General features: G+C 39.7%; 1 protein-coding gene across 1 annotated transcript; it reads left to right on the top strand.

Moving 5' to 3' along the window:
- Positions 1–13,028: 13,028 nt before the first annotated feature.
- On the top strand, positions 13,029–21,702 carry LOC109890743 (zinc finger protein 883-like). Its single transcript, XM_020482757.2, has 2 exons — positions 13,029–13,583; positions 18,325–21,702. The coding sequence occupies exons 1-2, from the start codon at positions 13,283–13,285 to the stop codon at positions 19,710–19,712; spliced, it is 1,689 nt and encodes a 562-aa protein (XP_020338346.2). The 5' UTR covers positions 13,029–13,282; the 3' UTR covers positions 19,713–21,702.
- The last annotated feature ends 834 nt before the right edge of the window (positions 21,703–22,536 follow it).

Genomic DNA, 22,536 nt, shown 5'->3' with positions numbered 1-22,536 from the left:
CTATAGCTAATACTAGTACTAATACCCTACACCCTATAGCTAATACTTATACCCTACACCCTATAGCTAAAACTAATTATAATTAGCTAAATAGCTAATACTAACACTAATACTAATGCCCTATAGCTAATACTAATACCTAACACCCTATAGCTTAAACTAATACCCTACACACTATAGCTAATACAAAATCCCTATACCCTATAACTAATACTAGAACCATACACCCTATAGCTAAAACTAATATCCTACACCCTATAGCTAATACTAATACCCTACACCCTATATCTAATACTAAAACTAATACCATACATGCTATAGCTAATACTAATACTAATATCCTACACCCTATAGCTAATACTAATACCCTACACCCTAGAGCTATAGCTAATACTAGTATGAATACCCTACACACTACTGCTAATACAAATACTAATATCCTACACCCTATAGCTAATAGTAATACTAACATCATACACCCTATAGCTAATACTAATACCCTACAACCTATAGCTAATACTAATACTAATACCATACATCATATAGCTAACACTAACACCCTACACCCTATAGCTAATACTATTACCCTACACCCTAAAACTAATACTAATACCCTACACCCTATAGCTTTGACTTATAATATCCTACACCCTATAGCTAATACTGATACCCTACACCCTATAGCTATTAATAAAACTAATAACCTACAACCTATAGCTAATACTAATACTAATACCCTACACCCTATAGATAACACTAATTCTAATTAGCTAATATAGCTAATACTAACACTAATACTAATAGCCTATAGCTAATACTAATACTAATACCCTTCACACTATAGCTAATACTAATACCCTACACCCTATAGCTAAAACGAATACTAATACCCTACAACCTATAGCTAATACTAATACTAACACCATACAGCCTATAGCTAATACTAATACTAATACCCTACACAGTATAGCTAATACAAAATCCCTACACCCTATAACTAATACTAGAACCATACACCCTATAGCTAAAACTAATATCATACACCCTATAGCTAATACTAATCCCCTACATCCTATAGCTAATACTAATACTAATACCATACACGCTATTGCTAATACTAATACTAATACCCTACAACCTTTAGCTAATACTAATACTAATATTAATCCCATACACCCTATAGCTACTACTAATACCATACAGCCTATAGCTAATACTAATACTAATACCATACCTCCTATAGCTAATAGTAATACTAATACCATACACACTTTTGCTAATACTAATAATAATATCCTACACCCTATAGCTAATACTAATACCCTACACCCTATAGCTATAGCTAATACTAGTACTAATACCCTACACAATACAGCTAATACAAATACTAATACCCTACACAGTATAGCTAATACAAAATCCCTACACCCTATAACTAATACTAGAACCATACACCCTATAGCTAATACTAATACCCTACATCCTATAGCTAATACTAATACTAATACCATACACGCTATTGCTAATACTAATACTAATACCCTACAACCTTTAGCTAATACTAATACTAATATTAATAACATACACCATATAGCTACTACTAATACCATACACCCTATAGCTAATACTAATACTAATACCCTACACCCTATAGCTAATACTAATACTAAAACCATACCTCCTGTAGCTAATAGTAATACTAATACCCTACAACCTATAGCTAATACTAATACTAATACCATACCTCCTGTAGCTAATAGTAATACTAATACCATACACCCTGTAGCTAATACAAACACCCTACACCATATAGCTAATACTATTACCCTACACCCTATAGCTAAAACTAATACTAATACCCTACACCCTACAGCTGATACTAATACTAATACCCTACATCCTATAGCTAATACTAAAACTAATACCTTACACCCTATAGCTAATACTAATACCCTACACCCTATAGCTATAGCTAATACTAGTACTAATACCCTACACAATACAGCTAATACAAATACTAATACCCTACACAGTATAGCTAATACAAAATCCCTACACCCTATAACTAATACTAGAACCATACACCCTATAGCTAATACTAATACCCTACATCCTATAGCTAATACTAATACTAATACCATACACGCTATTGCTAATACTAATACTAATACCCTACAACCTTTAGCTAATACTAATACTAATATTAATAACATACACCATATAGCTACTACTAATACCATACACCCTATAGCTAATACTAATACTAATACCCTACACCCTATAGCTAATACTAATACTAAAACCATACCTCCTGTAGCTAATAGTAATACTAATACCCTACAACCTATAGCTAATACTAATACTAATACCATACCTCCTGTAGCTAATAGTAATACTAATACCATACACCCTGTAGCTAATACAAACACCCTACACCATATAGCTAATACTATTACCCTACACCCTATAGCTAAAACTAATACTAATACCCTACACCCTACAGCTGATACTAATACTAATACCCTACATCCTATAGCTAATACTAAAACTAACACCTTACACCCTATAGCTAATACTAGTACTAATACCCTACACCCTATAGCTAATACTTATACCCTACACCCTATAGCTAAAACTAATTATAATTAGCTAAATAGCTAATACTAACACTAATACTAATGCCCTATAGCTAATACTAATACCTAACACCCTATAGCTTAAACTAATACCCTACACACTATAGCTAATACAAAATCCCTATACCCTATAACTAATACTAGAACCATACACCCTATAGCTAAAACTAATATCCTACACCCTATAGCTAATACTAATACCCTACACCCTATATCTAATACTAAAACCAATACCATACATGCTATAGCTAATACTAATACTAATATCCTACACCCTATAGCTAATACTAATACCCTACACCCTAGAGCTATAGCTAATACTAGTATGAATACCCTACACACTACTGCTAATACAAATACTAATATCCTACACCCTATAGCTAATAGTAATACTAACATCATACACCCTATAGCTAATACTAATACCCTACAACCTATAGCTAATACTAATACTAATACCATACATCATATAGCTAACACTAACACCCTACACCCTATAGCTAATACTATTACCCTACACCCTAAAACTAATACTAATACCCTACACCCTATAGCTTTGACTTATAATATCCTACACCCTATAGCTAATACTGATACCCTACACCCTATAGCTATTAATAAAACTAATAACCTACAACCTATAGCTAATACTAATACTAATACCCTACACCCTATAGATAACACTAATTCTAATTAGCTAATATAGCTAATACTAACACTAATACTAATAGCCTATAGCTAATACTAATACTAATACCCTTCACGCTATAGCTAATACTAATACCCTACACCCTATTGCTAAAACGAATACTAATACCCTACAACCTATAGCTAATACTAATACTAACACCATACTGCCTATAGCTAATACTAATACTAATACCATACCTCCTATAGCTAATAGTAATACTAATACCATACACGCTTTTGCTAATACTAATAATAATATCCTACACCCTATAGCTAATACTAATACCCTACACCCTATAGCTATAGCTAATACTAGTACTAATACCCCACACAATACAGCTAATACAAATACTAATACCCTACACAGTATAGCTAATACAAAATCCCTACACCCTATAACTAATACTAGAACCATACACCCTATAGCTAAAACTAATATCATACACCCTATAGCTAATACTAATACCCTACATCCTATAGCTAATACTAATACTAATACCATACACGCTATTGCTAATACTAATACTAATACCCTACAACCTTTAGCTAATACTAATACTAATATTAATAACATACACCCTATAGCTAATACTAACAGTAACACACTACACCCTATAGCTAATACTATCACCCTACACCCTATAGCTAAAACTAATACCCTACACCCTATAGCTAATACTAGTACTAATACCCTACACCCTATAGCTAATGATTATACCCTACACCCTATAGCTATAGCTAATACTAGTACTAATACCCAGCGTTATACAGCGTTCCTCACTGAATTCAGTTCCCTGAATTCCTATCGGACCTTGTAGTCATAGCAGATAATATTCTAATCTTTGGTGACTTTAATATTCACATGGAAAAGTCCACAGACCCACTCCAAAAGGCTTTCGGAGCCATCATCGACTCAGTGGGTTTTGTCCAACATGTCTCTGGACCCACTCACTGTCACAGTCATACGCTGGACCTAGTTTTGTCCCATGGAATAAATGTTGTGGATCTTAATGTTTTTCCTCATAATCCTGGACTATCGGACTACCATTTTATTACGTTTGCAATTGCAACAAACAATCTGCTCAGACCCCAACCAAGGAACATCAAAAGTCGTGCTATAAATTCAAAGACTACACAAAGATTCCTTGATGTCCTTCCAGATTCCCTCTGTCTACCCAAGGACGCCAGAGGACAAAAATCAGTTAACCACCTAACTGAGGAACTCAATTTAACCTTGTGCAATACCCTAGATGCAGTTGCACCCCTAAAAACTAAAAACATTTCTCATAAGAAACTAGCCCCCTGGTACACAGAAAATACCCGAGCTCTGAAGCAAGCTTCCAGAAAATTGGAACGGAAATGGCGCCACACCAAACTGGAAGTTTTCCGACTAGCTTGGAAAGACAGTACCGTGCATTACCGAAGAGCCCTTACTGCTGCTCGATCATCCTATTTTTCAAACTTAATTGAGGAAAATAAGAACAATCCGAAATTCCTTTTTGATACTGTCGCAAAGCTAACTAAAAAGCAGCATTCCCAAAGAGAGGATGACTTTCACTTTAGCAGTGATAAATTCATGAACTTCTTTGAGGAAAAGATTATGATTATTAGAAAGCAAATTACGGACTCCTCTTTAAATCTGCGTATTCCTTCAAAGCTCAGTTGTCCTGAGTCTGCACAACTCTCCCAGGACCTAGGATCAAGTGTTTTAGTAATATATCTCTTGACACAATGATGAAAATAATCATGGCCTCTAAACCTTCAAGCTGCATACTGGACCCTATTCCAACTAAACTACTGAAAGAGCTGCTTCCTGTGCTTGGCCCTCCTATGTTGAACATAATAAACGGCTCTCTATCCACCGGATGTGTACCAAACTCACTAAAAGTGGCAGTAATAAAGCCTCTCTTGAAAAAGCCAAACCTTGATCCAGAAAATATTTAAAAAATATATATAAAAAAATCGAATCTTCCATTCCTCTCAAAAATTTTAGAAAAGGCTGTTGCGCAGCAACTTACTGCCTTCCTGAAGACAAACAATGTATACGAAATGCTTCAGTCTGGTTTTAGACCCCATCATAGCACTGAGACGGCACTTGTGAAGGTGGTAAATGACATTTTAATGGCATCGGACCGAGGCTCTGCATCTGTCCTCGTGCTCCTAGACCTTAGTGCTGCTTTTGATACCATCGATCACCACATTCTTTTGGAGAGATTGGAAACCCAAATTGGTCTACACGGACAAGTTCTGGCCTGGATTAGATCTTATCTGTCGGAAAGATATCAGTTTGTCTCTGTGATTGGTTTGTCCTCTGACAAATCAACTGTAAATTTCGGTGTTCCTCAAGGTTCCGTTTTAGGACCCCTATTGTTTTCACTATATATTTTACCTCTTGGGGATGTTATTCGAAAACATAATGTTAACTTTCACTGCTATGCGGATGACACACAGCTGTACATTTCAATGAAACATGGTGAAGCCCCAAAATTGCCCTTGCTAGAAGCATGTGTTTCAGACATAAGGAAGTGGATGGCTGCAAACGTTCTACTTTTAAACTCGGACAAAACAGAGATGCTTGTTCTAGGTCCCAAGAAACAAAGAGATCTTCTGTTGAATCTGACAATTAATCTTAATGGTTGTACAGTCGTCTCAAATAAAACTGTGAAGGACCTCGGCATTACTCTGGACCCTGATCTCTCTTTTGAAGAACATATCAAGACCATTTCAAGGACAGCTTTTTTCCATCTACGTAACATTGCAAAAATCAGAAACTTTCTGTCCAAAAATGATGCAGAAAAATTAATCCATGCTTTTGTCACTTCTAGGTTAGACTTCTGCAATGCTCTACTTTCCGGCTACCCGGATAAAGCACTAAATAAACTTCAGTTGGTGCTAAATACGGCTGCTAGAATCCTGACTAGAACCCAAAAAATTGATCATATTACTCCAGTGCTAGCCTCTCTACACTGGCTTCCTGTCAAAGCAAGGGCTGATTTCAAGGTTTTACTGCTAACCTACAAAGCATTACATGGGCTTGCTCCTACCTATCTCTCTGATTTGGTCCTGCCGTACATACCTACACGTACGCTACGGTCACAAGAAGCAGGCCTCCTAATTGTCCCTAGAATTTCTAAGCAAACAGCTGGAGGCAGGGCTTTCTCCTATAGAGCTCCATTTTTATGGAACGGTCTGCCTACCCATGTCAGAGACGCAAACTCGGTCTCAACCTTTAAGTCTTTACTGAATACTCATCTCTTCAGTGGGTCATATGATTGAGTGTAGTCTGGCCCAGGAGTGGGAAGGTGAACGGAAAGGCTCTGGAGCAATGAACCGCCCTTGCTGTCTCTGCCTGGCCGGTCCCCCTCTTTCCACTGGGATTCTCTGCCTCTAACCCTATTACAGGGGCTGAGTCACTGGCTTACTGGGGCTCTCTCATGCTGTCCCTGGAAGGGGTGCGTCACCTGAGTGGGTTGATTCACTGATGTGGTCATCCTGTCTGGGTTGGCGCCCCCCCTTGGGTTGTGCCATGGCGGAGATCTTTGTGGGCTATACTCGGCCCTGTCTCAGGATGGTAAGTTGGTGGTTGAAGATATCCCTCTAGTGGTGTGGGGGCTGTGCTTTGGCAAAGTGGGTGGGTTATATCCTTCCTGTTTGGCCCTGTCCAGGGGGTGTCCTCGGATGGGTCCACAGTGTCTCCTGACCCCTCCTGTCTCAGCCTCCAGTATTTATGCTGCAGTAGTTTGTGTCGGGGGGCTAGGGTCAGTTTGTTATATCTGGAGTACTTCTCCTGTCCTATTCGGTGTCCTGTGTGAATCTAAGTGTGCGTTCTCTAATTCTCTCTTTCTTTCTCTCTCTCGGAGGACCTGAGCCCTAGGACCATGCCCCAGGATTACCTGACATGATGACTCCTTGCTGTCCCCAGTCCACCTGGCCGTGCTGCTGCTCCAGTTTCAACTGTTCTGCCTTCTTATTATTCGAACATGCTGATCAATTATGAACATTTGAACATCTTGGCCATGTTCTGTTATAATCTCCACCCGGCACAGCCAGAAGAGGACTGGCCACCCCACATAGCCTGGTTCCTCTCTAGGTTTCTTCCTAGGTTTTGGCCTTTCTAGGGAGTTTTTCCTAGCCACCGTGCTTCTACACCTGCATTGCTTGCTGTTTGGGGTTTTAGGCTGGGTTTCTGTACAGCACTTTGAGATATCAGCTGATGTACGAAGGGCTATATAAATACATTTGATTTGATTTGATTTGATACCCTACACACTACAGCTAATACAAATACTAATAGCCTACACCCAATAGCTAATACTACTACCATACACCCTATAGCTAATACTAATACTAATACCCTACATCCTAAAGCTAATACTAATACCCTACAACCTATAGCTAATACTAATACTAATACCATACACCCTATAGCTAATACTAACACTAAGACCCTACACCCTATAGCTAATATTATTACCCCACACCCTATAGCTAATGCTAATTCTACAGTGCCTTGCGAAAGTATTCGGCGACTTTTAACCATTGATTACACACAGGTGGATTGTATTTATCATCATTAGTCATTTAGGTCAACATTGGATCATTCAGAGATCCTCACTGAACTTCTGGAGAGAGTTTGCTGCACTGAAAGGAAAGGGGCTGAATAATTTTGCATGCCCATTTTTCCCGTTTTTGATTTGTTAAAAAAGTTTGAAATATCCAATAAATGTCGTTCCACTTCATGATTGTGTCCCACTTGTTGTTGATTCTTCAAAAAAAATACAGTTTTATATCTTTATGTTTGAAGCCTGAAATGTGGCAAAAGGTCGCAAAGTTCAAGGGGGCCGAATACTTTCGCAAGGCACTGTAATTAGCTAATAAAGCTAATACTAATACTAACACTCATTCTAATACCCTATAGCTAATACTAATACTAATACCTAACACGCTATAGCTAAAACCAATTCCCTACACCCTCTAGCTAAAACGAATATCCTACACCCTATAGCTAATGCTAATACTAATACCATATACCCTATATCAAATCAAATCAAATGTATTTATATAGCCCTTCGTACATCAGCTGATATCTCAAAGTGCTGTACAGAAACCCAGCCTAAAACCCCAAACAGCAAGCAATGCAGGTGTAGAAGCACGGTGGCTAGGAAAAACTCCCTAGAAAGGCCAATACCTAGGAAGAAACCTAGAGAGGAACCAGGCTATGTGGGGTGGCCAGTCCTCTTCTGGCTGTGCCGGGTGGAGATTATAACAGAACATGGCCAAGATGTTCAAATGTTCATAAATGACCAGCTTGGTCGAATAATAATAAGGCAGAACAGATGAAACTGGAGCAGCAGCACAGTCAGGTGGAAGTTGAAACTGGAGCAGCAGCATGGCCAGGTGGACTGGGGACAGCAAGGAGTCATCATGTCAGGTAGTCCTGGGGCATGGTCCTAGGGCTCAGGTCAGTTGAAACTGGAACAGCAGCATGGCCAGGTGGACTGGGGACAGCAAGGAGTCATCATGTCAGGTAGTCCTGGGGCATGGTCCGAGGGCTCAGGTCCTCCGAGAGAGAGAAAGAAAGAGAGAAGGAGAGAATTAGAGAACGCACACTTAGATTCACACAGGACACTGAATAGGACAGGAGAAGTACTCCAGATATAACAAACTGACCCCAGCCCCCCGACACATAAACTACTGCAGCATAAATACTGGAGGATGAGACAGGAGGGGTCAGGAGACACTGTGGCCCCATCCGAGGACACCCCCGGACAGGGCCAAACAGGAAGGATATAACCCCACCCACTTTGCCAAAGCACAGCCCCCACACCACTAGAGGGATATGTTCAACCACCAACTTACCATCCTGAGACAAGGCTGAGTATAGCCCACAAAGATCTCCGCCACGGCACAACCCAAGGGGGGGGCGCCAACCCAGACAGGATGACCACAACAGTGAATCAACCCACTCAGGTGACGCATCCCCTCCAGGGACGGCATGAGAGAGCCCCAGCAAGCCAGTGACTCAGCCCCTGTAATAGGGTTAGAGGCAGAGAATCCCAGTGGAAAGAGGGGAACCGGCCAGGCAGAGACAGCAAGGGCGGTTCGTTGCTCCAGAGCCTTTCCGTTCACCTTCCCACTCCTGGGCCAGACTACACTCAATCATATGACCCACTGAAGAGATGAGTCTTCAGTAAAGACTTAAAGGTTGAGACCGAGTTTGCGTCTCTGACATGGGTAGGCAGACCGTTCCATAAAAATGGAGCTCTATAGGAGAAAGCCCTGCCTCCAGCTGTTTGCTTAGAAATTCTAGGGACAATTAGGAGGCCTGCGTCTTGTGACCGTAGCGTACGTGTAGGTATGTACGGCAGGACCAAATCAGAGAGATAGGTAGGAGCAAGCCCATGTAATGCTTTGTAGGTTAGCAGTAAAACCTTGAAATCAGCCCTTGCTTTGACAGGAAGCCAGTGTAGAGAGGCTAGCACTGGAGTAATATGATCAAATTTTTTGGTTCTAGTCAGGATTCTAGCAGCCGTATTTAGCACTAACTGAAGTTTATTTAGTGCTTTATCCGGGTAGCCGGAAAATAGAGCATTGCAGTAGTCTAACCTAGAAGTGACAAAAGCATGGATTAATGGGTGTATGGTATTAGTATTAGTATTAGCTATAGGTTGTAGGGTGTTAGTATTAGCTATAGGGTGTATGGTATTAGTATTGTATTAGCTGTCTGAAACACATGCTTCTAGCGAGGGCAATTTTGGGGCTTCACCATGTTTCATTGAAATGTACAGCTGTGTGTCATCCGCATAGCAGTGAAAGTTTACATTATGTTTTCGAATAACATCCCCAAGAGGTAAAATATATAGTGAAAACAATAGTGGTCCTAAAACGGAACCTTGAGGAACACCGAAATGTACAGTTGATTTGTCAGAGGACAAACCATTCACAGAGACAAACTGATATCTTTCCGACAGATAAGATCTAAACCAGGCCAGAACATGTCCGTGTAGACCAATTTGGGTTTCCAATCTCTCCAAAAGAATGTGGTGATCGATGGTATCAAAAGCAGCACTAAGGTCTAGGAGCACGAGGACAGATGCAGAGCCTCGGTCCGATGCCATAGCATGCTATAGCTAATACTAAAACGAATATCCTATGCCCTATAGCTAATATTAATACCCTACACCCTATAGCTAATACTAGTACTAATACTCTACACACTACAGCTAATACAATACTAATACCATACACCCTATAGCTAATACTAACACCCTACAACCTACAGCTAATACTAATACCATACACCCTATAGCTAATACTAACACCCCACACCCTATAGCTAATACTAGTACCCTACACCCTAAAACTAACATGAATAACCTACACCCTATAGCTAATACTAATACCCTACACCCTATAGCTAATAATACAACTAATACCCTACACCCTATAGCTAATACTAATACTAATACCCTACACCCTATAGCTAATACTAATACTAATACCCTACACCCTATAGATAACACTAATTCTAATGAGCTAATATAGCTAATACTAACACTAATACTAATACCCTATAGCTAATACTAATACCCTACACCCTATAACTACTACTAGAACCCTACACACTATAGCTAATACTAATACCCAATACCCTACAACCTATTGCTAATACTAATACCAACACACTACACCCTATAGCTAACACTAATACTAATTCCCTACACCCTATAGATAACACTAATATCCTACACCCTATAGCTAATACTAATACTGATAGCCTACACCCTACAACTAATACTAATACTAACACCCTACACCCTATAGCTAACACTAATACTAATTCCCTACACCCTATAGATAACACTAATAACCTACACCCTATAGCTAATACTAATACTAATACCCTTAACCCTATAGCTAATAATAATACTAATTCCCTACACACTATAGCTAATACTAATACCTAATACCATACACTCTATAGCTAATATTAATACTAATACCCTTAACCCTATAGCTAATACTAACACTAATACCCTACACACTATAGCTAATACTAATACCCAATACCCTACAACCTATAGCTAATACTAATACCAACACCCTAGGTCACACTAATACTAATTCCCTACACCCTATATATAACACTAATAACCTACACCCTATAGCTAATACTAATACTAATACCATACACCCTTGGCTAATACTCATACTAATATCCTACACCCTATAGCTAATACTAAAACTAATACCATACACCCTATAGATAACACGAATAACCTACACCCTATAGCTAATAATAATACCCTACACCCTATAGCTAAAACTAATACTCATACCCTACAACCTATAGCTAATACTAATACTAATACCATACACCCTATTGCTAATACTAATACAAATACCATACACCCTATAGCTAATACTAATACTAATACCATACACCATATAGCTAATACTAACACTAATACCCTACACCCTATAGCTAATACTAGTACCCTACACACTAGAGATAATACTACTACTAATAAACTACAGCCTAAAGCTAATACTAATACCCTACACCCTATAGCTAATACTAATACTAATACCATACACCCTTGGCTAATACTCATACTAATATCCTACACCCAATAGCTAATACTAATACTAATACCCTACACCCTAGAGATAATACTTATACTAATACCCTACACCCTACAGCTAATATTAATATCCTACACACTCTTGCTAATGCTAATACGAATACCCTACACCCTATAGCTAATACCCTACACCCTCTAGCTAATACTAATACCCTACACCCTAATGCACTTTATACCCCTAATTCACTGTATACCCCTTTCTACCGCTGGCAGAGTGTTGGCAGCGTTTTCTATCGCTAGCAAAGTTTTCTACCATTGGCAGTTTTGTACACAGTCAGGTGATTTGTGGTATAGAAAAATCCAATCTTAGGAGAGTACATGGGAGGCACTATATCTGCAGGTGTCTATCCTATCAAAACCACTGATACAGGTGCCCCTCCACCCTCTGGTGGGATGGATCATGTCTACAGAGAAACCTAGATTCAAATACTTAGATGTGTGTGCATTGGGTATATGTTGTGAAATTGTTAGATATTACTTGTTAGATATTTTTGCACCGTCGGAGCTAGAAACACAAGTATTTCGCTACATCCGCAATAATATCTGCTTAACATGTTCATGTGACCAATAAAATATGATTTGATTTTGATTTTAAATAAATGTCCTATTTATCAAAGGTGTTTTTGGCAGGGGTCAAAATTACTCCAAAGGATTTTAATTTGTTAAAAGTCCATTTTGATACAGAAACACTAAACCATGATTTAGATTTTATTAAGAACAAGTTGATTGACAAAGTCATGAAAAATTGGAAGAATTGAATAAACCACATTTTTGGCGATGATAAAAGATATGCCTCTGGGGTCAAAATGATCCATATCAGAAATATAGTTAAATGTAAATATGTAGTGGGTGTAAAGTTTGTTTTAAATTCTCACTCATTAAACACGAATCAATCAACACATGCTTCTCTTTGAACGACTTAATATAATATTACACTTTTATGAAGGAAATGAAAAATAAAACGTTTGGTTCCTCAACTGCGTTGCCAACTCCAGTCAGCTGATGGCGATGTGTGTCTTTTAGGTTCAGGCGATGCTGCCAGTGTGACGTAAAATCTAGTGGAAGGGACGTTCCTTCAACAACAACAGCTAGTCAGACACCTCGGTAGCTTTCTAGCAAACATAGCCACAACATTCACGATCTTTACACTTTGTTGGTGTATATTAGTCGCTGTGTTTTAAACAGACTTCTGTCATGTGTACTTGTTGGCCCATTTAATTATATATTTACGTTGTTTGTCAGCTAGCTGGTTTGCTAAGTTAACTTAGAACTAGGCTAGTCGCTAATGCTAGCTAGCTAACATCCTCGAACATGAGTTCACTAAGCTACTCTCCTGTTAAAGAGGAGGTCTGCTGGACGGAGAAAGAAGCTCTCGTGAAAGAGGAGGAGGAAGAGAAGGCTGTTACAATACAAAAACAAGTAGAGGGTGAGGCTGTTACCGTGAAAAAAGAAGAGAAAGACGTTTCGGTGAAAGAAGCGGAAGACGCGTTCAGAGTGAAAGAGGAGGGTGTTACAGTAAAAGAAGAGGAGGAAGCCGTTTTGGGAGTGAAAGAGGAGGAGATGACTGTCACATTGGAAGAAGAAGAGGAGGTTGGCGATCTGTTTAACACCAGTAAGTACCATCTCTGCAGTCGTTGAACCAATATGCAGTAAAGGGGTTCTACACTTTAATGTTGCTCTGTAGGAATGGCTGAAGCTACACTGTAACGTTTAGAACATCAAGAGTGGACCATCAACAAAACGTTAACAATTGATCAAATGCATCCAATGACAATGCCTGAAATACTATAGTCCTCAATATCTCATATTAGATTAGCCCAAGATGTACTCTTAAAGGGGCAATCAGTAGTTGTTACATCCATTTAGGGACTTATACATTAATGATATGTACCCATTGTTTCTTGAAGAAATCACGTATTAATGCCTCATGAGCTTAGTTCAACTGTCGTACCCCATCAAAACCTAAAATATAAGCATTTTTCTGTTATTAGTCAGCTAGCGTGCTGGTTAAGTTAGCACTAGCCTAGCTAGCTAACATCTCTCGACCATGAGGTCACTAAGCTACTCACCTCCTGCTAAAGAAGAGGTCTGCTGGACAGAGAAATAAGCTCTCGGGAAGAGGAGGCACTTTCAGAGTGAAAGAGGTGGAGGATGGTACAGTAAAAGAAGAGGAGGCCAGTTCCAGTTCTCTGCTGCCAATGACTGGAACGAACTGCAAAAGTAACTGAAGCTGGAGACTCATATCTCCCTCACTGGCTTTCAGCAGCAACTGTCAGAGCAGCTCACAGATCACTGCACATGTACACTGCACATCTGTAAATAGCCCATCCAACTACCTCATCCCCATACTGTTATTTATTTATTTATTTATTTATTTTGCTCCTTTGCACCCCAGTGTCTCTACTTGCACATTCATCTTCTGCACATCTATCACTCCAGTGTTTAATTGCTATATTGTAATTACTATGGCCTATTTATTGCCTTTACCTCCCTTCTTACCTTATTTGCACACACTGTATATAGAATTTTTCTATTGTATTATTGACTGGCGGTTTGTTTACTACATGTGTAACTCTGAGTTGTTGTATGTGTCGCACTGCTTTGCTTTATCTTGGCCAGGTCGCAGTTGTAAATGAGAACTTGTTCTCAACTAGCCTACCTGGTTAAATAAAGGTGCTTTTTTTTAAAGACCAGCCTTTCAAAGCACTTCAGGGCAACAGATGTGAGTGCTACCCGTCGGTAGTATTTTAGGAAGGTTACCTTAGTGTTCTTGAATGCTTGAAACATGTTGGTATTACAGACTCAGACAGGGAGAGGTTGAAAATGTCAGTAAAGACACTTGCCAGTTGGTCAGCGCATGCTCGGAGTATGGTGGTAATGGTAATTACAGATGGTAATCCATCTGGCCCCGCGGCTTTGTGAATGTTGACCTGTTTAAAGGTCTTACTCACATCGGCTGCGGAGAGCCTGATCACACAGTTGTCCGGAACAGCTGATGCTCTCATGCATGATTCAGTGTTACTTGCCTTGAAGTGAACAGTGATTTAGCTCACCTGGTAGGCTCGTGTCAGTGGGCAGCTTGCGGCTGTGCTTCCCTTTGTAGTCTGTAATGGATTGCATGCCCTGCCGCATCCGATGAGCGTTGGAGCCGGTGTAATACGATTCAATCTTAGTCCTGTATTTATGCTTTGCCTGTTTGCTGGTTCGTCGGAGGGCATAACAGGATTTCTTATAAGCTTCCGGGTTAGAGTCCCACTCCTTGAAAGCGGCAGCTATACCCTTTGGCTCAGTGCAGTTGTTGCCTGTAATCAATGGCTTCTGGTTGGTGTATGTACATATGGTCACTGTGGGGATGATGTCATCAATGCACTCATTGGTTAACCCAGTGATTGATGTGGTGGGCTCCTCAATGCCATCGGAAGAATCCCGGAACATTTTCCAGTCTGTGCTAGCAAAACAGTCCTGTAGCTTGAACTTTTTTTTACTGGTGCTATTCACTGGTGCTTCCTGCTTTAGTTTTTGCTTGTAAGCAGGAATCAGGAGGATAGAATTATGGTCTAATTTGCCAAATGAAGGGCGAGGGAGAGCTTTGTACGATGCTGTGTCTCTGTGTGTGGAGTGACGGTGGTCTAGAGTTTTTGTGACATGCTGGTGGAAATAAAGAAAAAACGGATTTGAGTTTCCCGGCACCACGTTTAAACTAATAACACACAAACAATTATACGTTTTCATATCTTTTTTTTTCATATAACATTCACAATGCAGGGTGGGAAAAGTATGTGAGCCCTTGGATTTAATAACTGGTTGACCCTCTTTTGGCAGCTACAACCTCAATCAAACATTTTCTGTAGTTGGGGATCAGACCTGCACAACGGACAGGAAGAATTTTGGACCATTCCTCTTTACAAAACTGTTTCAGTTCAGCAATATTCTTGGGATGTCTGGTGTGTACCGTTCTCTTGAGGTCATGCCACTGCATCTCAATCGGGTTGAGGTCAGCACTTTGCCTGGGCCACTCCGGAAGCTTTCTTCTGTTGAAGCCATTCTGTTGTTGATTTACTTCTGTGTTTTGAGTCGTTGTCCTGTTGCATTACTCAACTTCTGTTGCTTCAATTGGCACACAGAGAGCCTTACATTCTCCTGCATAATGTCTTGATAAACTTGGGAATTCGTTTTTCCGTCGACGATAGCAAGCTGCCCAGGTCCTGAGGCAGCAAAGCAGCCCCAAAACCATGATGCGCCCTCTGCCAACTGTAAAGTATGGTGTACATTTTTAATGTATTTTTTTCTCCACACATAGTGTTGTGTGTTCCTTGCAAACAACTCAACTGTAGTTTAATCTGTCCACATAATATTTTGCCAGTAGCGCTGTGGAACATCCAGGTGCACTTTTGCAAACTTCAGACATGCAGCAATGTATTTTTATTTTTTTGGACAGCAGTGGCTTCTTCCGTAGTGTCCTCCTATGAACACCATTCTTGTTTTGTGTTTTACATATCGTAGACTCGTCAACAGAGATGTTAACATGTTCCAGAGATTACTGTAAATCTTTGACTGACACTCTAGGATACTTCTTAACCTCATTGAGCATTCTGCTCTGTGCTCTTGCAGTCATCTTTGCAGTATGGCCACTCCTAGGGAGAGTAGCAACAGTGCTGAACTTTCTCCATTTATAGACCATTTGTCTTACCGTGGACTGATGAACATCAAGGACCTGCCTTGTTGATAGTGCTGTTAAGGCAGAGCAGCACTTTATTATTGACTTCGCCCATGACAGTTTTACAATCCAGGGTTACACAAAACAGTTGTCACCTCAACTTGCTCAATTTCCACATGATTCATTACAAGATTTAGTTGAGGTTTAGAGTTTAGTGAATGATTTGTACAACGCTTTTAGTTTTTCAAATATTTAGGACTAACTTATTCCTTGCCACACATTCTGAAACTAGCTGCAGCTCTTCGTTAAGTGTTGCTGTCATTTCAGTTGCTGTGGTAGCTGGCGTGTATAGTGTTGAGTCATCCTCATACATAGACACACTGACAACAAGCCAGTGGCATGTTGTTAATAAAGATTGAAAAAAGTAAGGGGCCTAGACAGCTGCCCTGGGGAATTCCTGATTCTACTTGGATTTTGTTGGAGAGGCTTCCATTTAAGAACATCCTCTGTGTTCTGTTAGACAGGTAATTCTTTATCCACATATAGCAGGGGTTATAAACCCATAACACGTAAGTTTATCCACCAACAGACTATGATCGATAATGTCAAAAGCCGCACTGAAGTCTAACAAAACAACCCCCACAATCTTTTTATCATCAATTTCTCTCTGCCAGTCATCAGTCATTTGTGTAAGTGCTTATTGAATGTCTGTAATCATGTCTGAGTGTGGCCTGATATCATTGGTTAATTTACAGATATAAATAGAACATATAAAAACATAAATGGATAGCTGATCTCTGAAATGCACTCTAACAACGTAACATTTAGTGTCTCCTTATATTACGCTGGGAAAACAGTTTATGGGCACAGAAATCCTAAATAATTTCAGTGTTTGCTAAATCCAATGGTTTTACCTGAGAGTCACGTTAACTTTATTGACAACACCCAAATGGATGCTGTCATTAATGTGGTTCTTCAATAATTACTCATAATTCTTAATATTGTAGCTGTTTAGTTACAGTCACATGTTCAACTATCATCAGCTGATCCAGGAAGTTATTTTCTGAATGCCAGTCAAATGACAAACATCATGACATGCAACAACAACCAAAGTGCTTCTTCATTCATTACTCTGGTAAAGACAGTTATGCCGTGCTCCACTTTGGATCCAACATCCCTAACAAATTGATGTTATTGTCAGCTTGAGTAGGGTCTCGTTAGTCAGTTTGGACACAGAGATACATAGCTCATAGTGTGTATAGAACTGTTCCTTGATGGATAGGCTATTATACAACACACAGCTATTTTCTTATTCAGAACATTTAGAATGACAGCACATTACAGAGTAACGTAATGGGATTATTCACAAAATTATCTGGTAATCAGGTTATGAAATGTCATGACAGACATTTTAGTTTCCATGTTTCACCTGAAATATTAAATTATATATAGTCCTAGGTCTATGGTGTTGTTATGTGTCCTACAGTAGTTATCTATGTTATTACTATTGTGAAAACAAGACAAAATAAAATTACTATTGTTGCTCTCTTGACTGTCTTAATTGTCAAGATTTAAGATGTAATTTGTTGTACAACTTCATGTGTATGCTCTGGGCATCTCCTTTTACCTCAAATAAACAGTGGATTTCTGCTCATGTGGGACTTTAACCATCTGTCTGACTTTGTCGTTCACACAGGAGAGAGATCTGACTGTCGTGGATTCTCTTGGGAGCCTCAACTACATCATGATGCCGACGAGGCAGAGAAGATTCTTTCCAGATCAGAACACCTCAAGAAATCCCAGCAGAGACTCACAGGGAAAAAGCCTCACTGCTGCTCTGACTGTGGGAAACATTGCAAATGTTCATCAGAACTAAAAATACACCAGCGAGTACACACAGGAGAGAAGCCTTATAGCTGTGATCAATGTGGGAAGAGTTTTACTACGTCTTCCAATCTGACTAAACACCAGAGAAGACACAAACAAGAGAAGCCTTATAGCTGTACTCAATGTGGGAAGAGTTTTGTTACTTCTAGCTATCTGACTTTACACCAGAGAACACACACAGGAGAGAAATCTTATAGCTGTGATCAATGTGGGAAGAGTTATGTTACATCTAGCTCTCTGAAGGTACACCAGAGAACTCACACAGGAGAGAAACCATTTAGCTGTACTCAATGTGGGAAGACTTTTACAACATCAAGCTCTCTGAAGGCACACCAGAGGACACACACTGGAGAGAAACTTTATAGCTGTAATCAATGTGGGAAAAGTTTTACTCGGTCAAGCTCCCTGATCATGCACCAGAGAACACACACAGGAGAGAAACCATATAGCTGTAATCAATGTGGGAAGAGTTTTACTCAGCCAAATGGACTGATATTACACAAGCGGACACACACAGGAGAGAAACCGTGTAGTTGTACTCAATGTGGGAAGAGTTTTATTCAGGCAAGCTGCCTGAAAGTACACATGAGAACACACACAGGAGAGAAACCTTACCACTGCTCTGACTGCGGAAAAAGTTTTGTTAGCTTAAGTGATTTAAAATCACACCAGAGAACACACACAGGAGAGAAACCACCATATAGCTGTACTCAATGTGGGAAGAGTTTTATTCAGTCAAGCTCCCTGATAGTGCACCAGAGAATACACACAGGAGAGAAACCTTATAGCTGTACTAAATGTGGGAAGAGTTTTACTCAGGCAAGCTGCCTGAAAGTACACCTGAGAACACACACAGGAGAGAAACCTTACCACTGCTCTGACTGCAGAAAGAGTTTTGTTAGATCAAGTGATTTAAAATCACACCAGAGAACACACACAGGAGAGAAACCACCATATAGCTGTACTCAATGTGAAAAGAGTTTTAATCAGTCATGCTCCCTGATATCACACCAGAGAACACACACAGGAGAGAAACCTTATAGCTGTACTCAATGTGGGAAGAGTTTTACTCAATCAAGCGGCCTGATAGCACACCAGAGAACACACACAGGAGAGAAATCTCATAGCTGTCATCAATGTGACAAGAGATACTCTGTTAAAAGATCTCTGATCAAACATCAGAAAATACATACATGAAGGAGTTATTTTAATAATCTCACAGTGTAGAATGTTTTAACATTGAAGTATGAGTATTTTAATAATGTCACAATGTAGAACACTAAACGTTTGCCCCATGTTCTATTGATTTCAGCATGATATGGATATTCGCCTCATGGAAAAATACAAGCTCTGAATTGAAAGAGTACTATTTATGTGATTTAACAAAAAGTGACTAACAAAAAAAGAGTTGTGTTGCACTTCCCACATTGGCGACCCACTTGAATCAAAATGCAACACTTCAAAATGTAGCGAGCTGTTTTCTACAAATTGTCCTCTAACCAGTGATGTACACATTATTTCCAGATTCCGTTTGGTTTTTGAGTTGTTAGTTTTAACAGGACATGCAACCTCATCTCCCTCCTCTTGCACAATTGATTTCAACATGATATCGATTTGGTGATGACAAATAAGTGTTGCGTTCCTTTATTTAGCGACCCCTAAATTAAAAGGCATCACTCCAAATTGTAGCTGACTCTCTTCTGCAGGTGGTCCTCTAACTAGTGAGATAAAAGATATCTCCCATTTCCATATGTTTTTTTAGTTGTGTTAGTTTCAACAGCACAAACAACCTGATTTCCACCCTAATCGATATCAGTAGTTTATTGCTACTTGTCAAAACAACAGCGTTTTTGGTGCTTGTGTCCATGGTGAGGACAACTTGGTTTCTGATTGTCTCAAGGTGGCCAGTCAAAAAGGTTTGTGTTTTGCGTTTAGCCAGTGAGTTGCCATGGATCTTATTCTGACTGCACGTTTTTCCTTATTGGAGAGGAGTTTTGTTTGGGCTCGTTCCAAGTGGTTGTGAGTTCAAGAACAAGTGAGTAATAGGAAGACGACAGTCAGAAGCTAGTGGGGAGAAGAAAAAATATATATATTTAAAAAAATTGTTGACAGCCAGTAGACACCATGTTTATATTGGTGAAGCATTGTAGTTGATTATAAAGTGAAATGGAAGTTGTTTTCTGTTGGTGGTAAGCATTCTCTTACAGTGTTACAAATGTTAGTTTTTTTATGGTTTGAGGTTGGACTTTAGCACGTCTAGCTCCTTAGCACGTCTAGCTCCTTAGCACGTCTAGCTCCTTAGCACGTCTAGCTCCTTAGCTCGTCTAGCTCGTTAGCACGTTTCGCCTCGTAAGTCGGTATATGTTACACCTGTGCTGGTTGTCCATCTCGTTATTGGGAAGGTGTTTCATCTGAGCTGGTCCAGGTTCTATTTAAGAGTGTCTTGCCCAGTGCTCCAGTTGTCTTGGTAGATGTGGAGAGTCAACACCTTTAGTTGCGCTACCGTTTTGGTTTGCTTCCTGTCTGTAAGATTGTTGTGGGTTTTTCATTTGTTTGCCTCTTCTCGGGCAGATTTAGTGGGTGACTTTTATGTCCCAGTTGTTGTTACTAGTCAACATTCAGTGGACACAGAGCAAAAATGCAAGATTATGTTAATATACTGTTATTGCATCAAATGGTAGTTTTATGCAACAGAATAGAGGGGTTTTATAACTATTGTGTCTGTGTGTTCTACTGAGGAAGGGCCTCTGGGAGATAACAGTGACAGGAGATTTACGATGATAAAACCTAAAGAGACCGCATTCCAGATTATGAGTTAATGTTTCTGTTCTATATGGTACCAGGGAGAGATGACCCCAGGGCCAGACCCTGGTCTCTACACAAAGGGTACTGTTTTTACAGCAGATACTGTCTGCTGAGAATTATAAGTATCTTTCATACAAATCTTAACCTTGTGACCCGTTCTAAACAACTGTTGTTCGTCATGTAGGTTGAAAGGGGTGTTTCTTGGCTGTAAAAGACCTTTGTACTTTTGTCTCGTGGCTCTCAATTAATCATCTGGGGGTGATTCGTCGACCAGCCATCATTACCGTAGAGCACTCAATTGATTAACTTTAACTTTATATTTGTGTGTTGTATTGACCTGCTCCCTTATTAATAAGTGAATAAAGGTTTAGTTTAAGAATAATTCTGACTTGTGCGATAAGTTTGTCTTCTCATTTGATATTTAAAAAAATTAACAACCACATTTGGCGATGGGGATGTGAATCTTCACTTGGTGACCGCTCCTAACGCTCTGGGTAAATTGTGCACAAGGGATCTCAGGAAAACCACACTTCGGGAACAGAGCAGATGGACCCACCTTTGATCTGAGAGGCAGCGAGCCGATCTCAAACGTAGTTCAAAAATAAAATAAAAAAGTGAGTGAAACAAGTGGAGTTTTTAGAAAAGCCTCGTAGGCTCTGAGTGTGTATTCCTGAGTGAGGGGGGCTCCTTGGAGGCGTAAACAGGGCCGAGGCAGTAGGCTCTGAGTGTGTATTCCTGAGTGAGGGGGGCTCCTTGGAGGCGTAAACAGGGCCGAGGCAGTAGGCTCTGGGTGTGTATTCCTGTGTGAGGGGGGCACCTTGGAGGCGTAAACAGGGCAGAGGCAGTAGGCTCTGAGTGTGTATTCCTGAGTGAGGGGGGCACATTGGAGGTGTAAAGAGGGCCGAGCCAGCTATCTGTGTGAGTTGGATGAAAACTAGAATCTGTGTTTACGAGTTAAGACCATGTATGATAGTGTAAGGTGAACCTGTATTTGTTTTAAACCTGTAATTTATTTTAAACCTGTAATTGTTCTAAACCTGGATCCCATTTTAGAAGTATTGAAATATGTAAATGTATGAGTTACATTATCCTAGGAACTAACCATGACATAGAAATGTGAAAATATCCCTTTCGGTTAAAATATTGTTGAAAAACAACTAATTGATTAGCTATGTTTGGTAATAGCATTGTGTGACTGCGATATGAGAGTTGTGTG

This window comes from Oncorhynchus kisutch, linkage group LG5 (assembly GCF_002021735.2).
Source record: "Oncorhynchus kisutch isolate 150728-3 linkage group LG5, Okis_V2, whole genome shotgun sequence".
In the NCBI taxonomy this organism is placed as follows: domain Eukaryota; kingdom Metazoa; phylum Chordata; class Actinopteri; order Salmoniformes; family Salmonidae; genus Oncorhynchus; species Oncorhynchus kisutch.
The sequence above is the reverse complement of the archived record's forward strand: the minus strand, read 5'-3'. Positions and strand labels throughout refer to the sequence as shown.

Bases quoted from the DNA above. Each gene is read 5' to 3' on its own strand.
- LOC109890743 (XM_020482757.2), top strand. From the start codon at position 13,283: ATGAGTTCACTAAGCTACTCTCCTGTTAAAGAGGAGGTCTGCTGGACG. The intron at 13,584-18,324 runs GTAAGTACCATC...TCGTTCACACAG, and splicing joins TGGCGATCTGTTTAACACCA to GAGAGAGATCTGACTGTCGT.